The sequence below is a fragment of the Photinus pyralis genome, unplaced genomic scaffold (genome assembly GCF_008802855.1).
Source record: "Photinus pyralis isolate 1611_PpyrPB1 unplaced genomic scaffold, Ppyr1.3 Ppyr1.4_LG4, whole genome shotgun sequence".
NCBI classification, from domain to species: Eukaryota; Metazoa; Arthropoda; class Insecta; order Coleoptera; family Lampyridae; genus Photinus; species Photinus pyralis.
Genome location: NW_022170511.1, coordinates 5514366 through 5521764, shown reverse-complemented (window position 1 = coordinate 5521764; position 7399 = coordinate 5514366). Strand labels below are relative to the sequence as shown.

Here is a 7399-nt window from a genome sequence, read left to right as displayed (position 1 = left end):
TTTCGGTGACCAAGAAAATTGATGTAAAATCGCAAGCATTCAGTAAACGAGTACATTTACAATTTATATGTAACTACGGATTTACAATTTCTTTGTAAAAAAGCCATTATTTTGTAACAAAATTTCACAATATATTTGTGATTTTAAAATTTAAAATACATATGTTACATTGAAAATTTACTTTTTTTTGTAAAATTTCATGTTATTCTATTATAGTATATTTACCAAGTTTTGGCATTTTACATAGCGATGCACGTTTTTTACATTGTAACTGTACCATTACATTTTTGTAAATTTCTACGGGGTAAGTAAAAGTAAAACCACTATCTAACATAATAGAAACTTGTATTATATGTTGCAACGTAACGCATAATTCAAAAATACAAAAAATCCAATAAACAAAACTACTATTCAGTACACAGTTCGAAAAAATAATACTATTTCAGTAAATAGTGAAGATTATATATATTATTAAATAAAGATATGTCATTCTAAATGTCTCTTAATTTATTTAGAAGCGCAAAAACTTTGCGCTTAGACGAGTTACTTTTTTTTGATTTAGTACCATCGTCAGGGTGGATTTTTAAAAAGTATCGTTGAATCGTTTCCATGACGCAGGAAATTTCCTTTGGATACTGTAAATTTAGTAGAAAATACAGCCCAACTAGACTTTGCACTGCCTCCTCAATCGATTCAACTTCAATTGCCTGCTCCTTTTCCAAAACAATGAACAGCTTTCTTTGAACTCCCGAATCTGTATTTAAAAATTATTGTGTTAGAAGCTTTAAATAGTACATATGACTAATTTATTTGAGGTCCTTTAAACGTTGTATATTATACAAGATATTCAAAACTGATTTAGCGCAGTTCGATTTTTAAAACTTTTATTTATAAATGCAGCAGAAATGAGTATTGCTACCTTGTATAAATTGGAAACATACAAGTAAATAAAGAATGATATGTGGCATTTTTCAGAAAAAAAAACATAAAAGATTGTATCTTTTTAAACACAAACATTGTCAGTAGATACTGTACACCCTACCACGTGTCATTCTATATTTTGGACATCCATAATACCAAATTAAGAATTTTGAAAACTCTTACCTACATCCACAATACACGGCGAAAGAAATGATATATCATGATCCAGATCTGGGTCTTTCTATAACAAAAATAATTCATGGTACCTTTTATGTTCATACTCGAATACTACACCTACCTCAACTTTTAGGTAAATTTTTTCAAGATCTTCCTTATATAAGTTGCACAAAATTTCCAACGTATCTAATACTTTGTTGTTATTTTTGGGAATTTTGAAATTTCTTTGAGAAGCATATTTTGAAATATTTTCAAACTTTTCTGCCATAACATCAGATAACGTCTTTAGGTTTGCCTTGGTTAAATTATGAAAATGCCAATAAATTGCTGGAATTTGGAACAAAATAGGCCATTCTTCTTTTATTTTATGCACGGTGGGAGGATCTTCACTGTTGATAAAGTTTCTTTGGTCTGTATAAGTTCTGTTCATTAATTCATAAAATTCGTCATTATATTGCTGTTTTTTTCCTAATTCTAACAATTTAGATTTATAGTCCTCATCGTGTTGATCGTCATTTATTACATCTGGAGGGTTCCAGTTGGAACAACCCGCAGTGGAATTTTTAATTTTCTTAGATTTTGAAGATATTTGGTTAGAAGACAATCGCTTGTGTGGCCTATTTAAGTAATGGATTCTTTCATGGAGTTTTGTAAAAATGCTGCTACATCCATCTCCTAATGTTACCCCATCGTCATCGACATCTTTAAATACATTTGGGTATTTTGTTATTATTTTATTGGCCACAATTCTAATGGATTTGCTTGATGGTAGAGACTTTATAGCCATCATTTCGTTTGCAACCATATGCACAATCTCTGTTATTATTCGTTTATCACGCACTCCCTTCTCGCATACATTAATTACATTAACAGATAACTTATTCCATGGAATTTCGAAGCTAGTCCACATATATTCCATATTGTTGTCTACATGAAGTATACGTGCATTTACAATGTTGATGTTTTCTTTTTCGTCATAATTGCCATCTGCACCTGCAGTAACGGAATCTATCAGAGAAACCGTACTGGCCAGAGACACAGTACTGGCTAGTGATGTAGCTCCAGAAATGCAATCCGTATCGGTCCACTCTTCACCCGTTTGCAATAGAATTAGAATTTGTTCTTTTACCAACATAAGGATGTCATCTTCGTCCACTATGGTTCCGTCACTCTCCAATACTAGCTTCACTCCATCTATTTCAAGTTTTTGGGAAGCTGAAACAATTATGCCATTACAAACAACGCGGGACAGTAACGACCATACTAACCTTTTAACACCAGTTCAACATAAACGTTTTCCTCTGGAACACAAACCAAAACTTTTCGAGTACGTGTCCTATTCCATACTTTGAATAGATGCATCTAAACAGTATGTTAAATATTATTAGAAACTGCTGTACGTATGTGAAATATTGATTAACATTTTTAGGTAAAGTAATATCTTTTAATTGAATAGGTGCATTATTTTTAACAGTGAAGAATGATTTTTTGATAAGTAACAGTACCTACTAATTAATTGATTGCAAATATGTAATATAGTAAGTCACAAAGTTAGGAGAAACAATAAAGGCGAAACTTTCCGCTGCATATAACGGAACTGATTTTGCCTCTTCTTTCATTTTTTTTTTCATTTCGTCAGTATGATATACCGCAATTATTTACGCTTTCTAAAATTAATAGCAAAAAGTAATGCAAAATTTTAGAAATCTGGAATTTAATACATCAACACCATACTCTTATCTTTCCAATATAAAAACCCTCAACTCAATATCTCGCTGAAAAGTGAAGTGAATGTGAAATAAAATGAGATAAATTAAATCAGTGCCGTTACACAGCGGAAAGCCTCGCCTTAATGCAAAAAAATTGATTGCAGTATGTATAACGTAAAAAAATTGATACTTTTGGTTAAAATCGAAAAATTAACATTTAAAATACTTTAAACTTCTTTGTAAAATGTAATCTTTATACTACATACGGAGTTGACTTAAAACTATAAAGAATAGTTTTTGTCGTACTTAAATACTGTAAAAGTGGTTCATGACATAATAAACTGTTAAATTTAACGAAAATGTTAATTTCGGTTTCATCGGCAAATTGGTAAAACAAATCATTGTAATAATTACAAAATATTTTTGTCTTTTGACCTACAAAATAAATATCGTCATATTCTTTGGTTATTAAAATGAACTGGATTTTACACAATAGAAAGTATCCAAATGCGTCTATATCATAGCAAACTACTTGACCGGTTTTGTAAATGGTACCTCTAAAAGTAACATAGTTTGATATGAGAATGTCAATATTTCCAATGTTAGTTGTAATTAGATTCTTCATTTCATACGATACTTCACACTCGCCTAGTATATGAGCATCATCTGACAATACACTGTCATTAAATAACAAATTTTGGGTTGCATTCAGTGCTTGAAACAACTGATGCTTATTTGATAGTGAAAATAATATGTTCTTATAATTCTTACTATGTCGTATGGCATTTTTAAAGTACTGGTGTTTTGCCTCAAATCTTAAGGTCCATAAGTGCCTTAGTGGTCCAAATTGTCGTGTTAAATAAGGATAGTGAGACATAAAGTGATGTTTTGGTTTTAATGAAACGTTGGGAAACAAAGTTTGGCGATCTTCCAAATACTCAGTAATTAAAGTTTTTAACAGAGCTACTTGATTAAGAGAAATTTTAAAACTTAACAGCAGCAAACAAATTCTTCGTAAACATAATATTAATTTCCATATTGCAGAGACATGGAGGTTATCATCGTCATGAAATACAAAAGGGAATAACAACAAAAGCATCATATTTTGTGATGCATTACCAGGAAGTTTGTCACCTTTGCTCAATAAAGGAAAAGTGTATTTTTTCTCAAACAGAAAATGCAGTTTGCTCACTTTAATGTTAAGTTCATCGTAAGAAAACAATTTGTTAGAAACACATTGGTTAATTGCCAACATCAAATCCCTTTGTACTACACCTTCAAACATGTCATGAGCAATGCAAGGCGGTAGTCCAGGATTACACACGTGATAATAATTTAAGTCGTTTAACACAGAATTGTGTTTAATTCCTTTAGAAGGCTCTGCTTCAAAATTTGCCATGTTAACATCGAATTCGTACAATGACTTTGTTCGGTAAACTATAGGTTTATTAGAATGAGCATAGCTAAAATCGCAGTATCGACAGAAATAACCCGATGTGCTAAAATTTTCGACAAACCCACCAACTTGATGACTGCCTAAGTTGTCTCCGATCACTGATAATAAGGAACCTTTTATATTAATTCGTTTATTGTCAACTTCTACTTCGACGCCTGTAACTTCTATAAACTTCAAATCTTCCAATAATACAGTTAGCACTTTATGAAAACCTAACATTTTAATAGTTTTTTCGTACACCAGTCCAATTAATTGAATATGACCCACTTTTGACCAATGCCTACTGGGTATATTATTAACTGTAAAGTATATTCCAACTACTTTATGCTTTTTTCTGGATGAACCTAAAGGGTTACAAATTTCGAAAGCGTCTTGGTAAAGAATTAATTGCAAGGCATGGGGATTATTCTCGTAAAATAAGTTATTCTTAAAAGAAATACCATCACATATATTTGAGAAATCCTCAACATTGCTTTCTGGTGAAAAATATGCTTTACAAAAATTTTTTGTTTTAAACAACATTTCTATCGTTTTTATAATCGGGACGTAATAAAACTTAGAACCACCTTCTAAATTAATACACTTTGGCGAAATGTAATTAAAATAGTTTTGATAGTATTTATTTCTTATGAATTTAGATCTTAGTTCACCATGTACGGCGTTATGAACTTTGTCAAACAAATTGTTTTCTAGAATGGCTTTATCGATTACAACATTGTTAGTTTTTAACTTTTCAATTATGTAATCATTATTTAATTTATTGAGGTCAGTTATACCATCGATAACTATTTGCATTGATTTATTTGTCATAAAGTATTTTGATTCCATTGTCAGATATAATGAACTGATTAACTTGAGGCTTAGCTCTTCATAATTATTGTTAGGTTGACCTTCACCTACTACGACAGGATTATAATCTTCATCTGAATCCAAATTGTTAATTACTTCGACGTCCCCGACGTCATTTATATCACAAAGCGTGTCTTTGTTTCTTACAAAAGAACCTTTCAAACTTTTAAAATGAATTCTACGCATATGTTGTGACAAATTATTCACCTTTGTAAACACTGTCTCAGTTTTACAGGAATCAAACAAAGGGCATTTCAAAGGAATGCTATTTTTAATGTGACTATATGCATGCTTACACAATTCATTTGTATTAGTGGTTTTAAATACACACACAGTGCATGAAACAGAAGCAAGCATCATCGTCGAATTATAATTAAATTTATGATTTTGGAGGATATGTTTTTGAAAGTGTCTGTAATTTGAGAAGTTTAAATTGCAGTTGTTTTTCAAGCATTTGAATGTTGCACCATGTGTGTTTCGATGATAGCTTAAGTGAACATTATATTTGCTCAATGTTTTTAAATTGAAACCACAAATGGTGCACTTAAATATCATTGTAACTTATACCTAGCTTATAACTACAATGGGTTAAATATAGGTATACTTTCCTTTTTATGTTTACACACCAACTCCAACACGAGCACCAGCACCACTAACGCACAGATAGAAGTAAAACGGTAATGGCGAGCGAACGCGCACAAGCACAAATTACTTACTCAATGCATAAAAATCCCGTGTCGACTATAAATTATTCTATTGGTTAAAATTTACATGATATTTGTAAAATTACTATTTCATTGAAATTTTCCCACTTTCTCTTTGAAAATTACAACCTATTTGAGTATACTATGTGTTTTTTTGAAATTTTACAATCCATCTTTGTAAATGTTTTACAGAATTGAAAAATAACAAATTAAATTTACAACCATTTTGCTATTCCTACAATCCGAATCAGAAAAATGCAAGAAATGTGTAAATTTCCCAGTATTATTGTCGTTATAAAATTTACAATCAATATTAAGGTAAATTACGTTAATTTCATTGTAATCTCTAAGTAAATTTACAGCAATTTTTTTCAGTGTAGGTAATATTAACCACAAACCACTGTTTTAAATTTATGCGGGAATATAACGCAGAAAAAAGTTTATTTTGCATTCTCTTTTAGTGTGAAAAAGGGCAGGGTAGTTTTCCATTAAACTGTAATAAACTCATTCTTCTCATACTAAAAATTCATTACTCTATTTTCTAATTATTTATTAGACTACCTACATCGGACGCCAAATCATTACTATTTTACTTAACCTAATTATTATCGGTTAAAAGACGTGCATTGGACTTTGGATATAAAAGTGCACAAATGCTCAATGACAATTTCGACATAATTAATAGCAATTTAAACGAGTCATTAATTTCTGAATTTCTCAATCCCAAATTACAAAATGTAAATCTCGTGTCCATCACACTTCCTTTCCGGGAGAGAAAAAACACTTACATAAAAGGAACGTGTTTTTTCGGCTTTTTACAATAATTTTCTTAATAACTAATTAACAAATCGCTTAATTCTATTTTTATGGATTTCTGTTAGCTTATCCCCTATCTTAATTAACACGTTAGGACCTTTATTGTCCATCACTGTATAAGGTCCGTTGAACAAATTTTCGTATTTATACACTCGCGAATCGTTTTTCACAAGCACTTTGTCACCTTTCTTAAAGTTAACACTTGAACACTTTTCATCATACCTAATTTTCCTACGCTCTTTTGAATCTATCAAATTATTCCTAGCATCATTCCATGCTCTTTGTAACCTATATTTTAACTGAATTGGATAATCATTAAAATTGTAAATTGGTTCTGTGACTTTACATAAATTTGATGGCAAGTTACATTTTTTACCAAAAACTAATTCGTAAGGTGTGTACTTCGTTTCGGAATGAACACTGTTATTATATGAAAAACTCCAATAATTGATCCACGAACTCCATGTTTCGGGATTTTCTTGGCAATTTATTCTAAGAAAAGCGCCTAATTGTTTGTGGGTATTTTCGAGTGAACCTATTGAAGCTGGATAATGTGGTGTTGAATTTAATTTTTCTATTTTGAGTAATTTACAAATATCTTTAAATGTGGTGGATATGAATTCACTTCCTAAATCAGTTGCTATCATTTCAGGGATACCGGACCGTAATATAAAATTTTCTACGAAAGCTTTAGCTACTGTGTCGGTTTCTTTATTTAATATTGGGTAACATTCAACGAATTTTGTTAATTCGCATTGCAACGTTAA

At 30.7% G+C, this 7399-nt stretch overlaps 2 protein-coding genes across 2 annotated transcripts; both read right to left on the bottom strand.

Moving 5' to 3' along the window:
- Positions 1 to 288: 288 nt before the first annotated feature.
- LOC116169342 lies at positions 289 to 2738 on the bottom strand. The gene is made up of 4 exons (XM_031485412.1): positions 2367 to 2738; positions 1220 to 2313; positions 1105 to 1162; positions 289 to 754 (listed from the first exon to the last, which is right to left on the bottom strand). Exons 1-4 carry the CDS (start codon positions 2458 to 2460, stop codon positions 492 to 494), a joined length of 1509 nt encoding a protein of 502 aa, XP_031341272.1. The 5' UTR covers positions 2461 to 2738; the 3' UTR covers positions 289 to 491.
- Positions 2739 to 3060: 322 nt separating this feature from the next.
- LOC116168011 lies at positions 3061 to 5298 on the bottom strand. The gene has a single exon (XM_031483652.1). It carries the CDS (start codon positions 5296 to 5298, stop codon positions 3061 to 3063), a length of 2238 nt encoding a protein of 745 aa, XP_031339512.1.
- Between the last annotated feature and the right edge of the window lie 2101 nt (positions 5299 to 7399).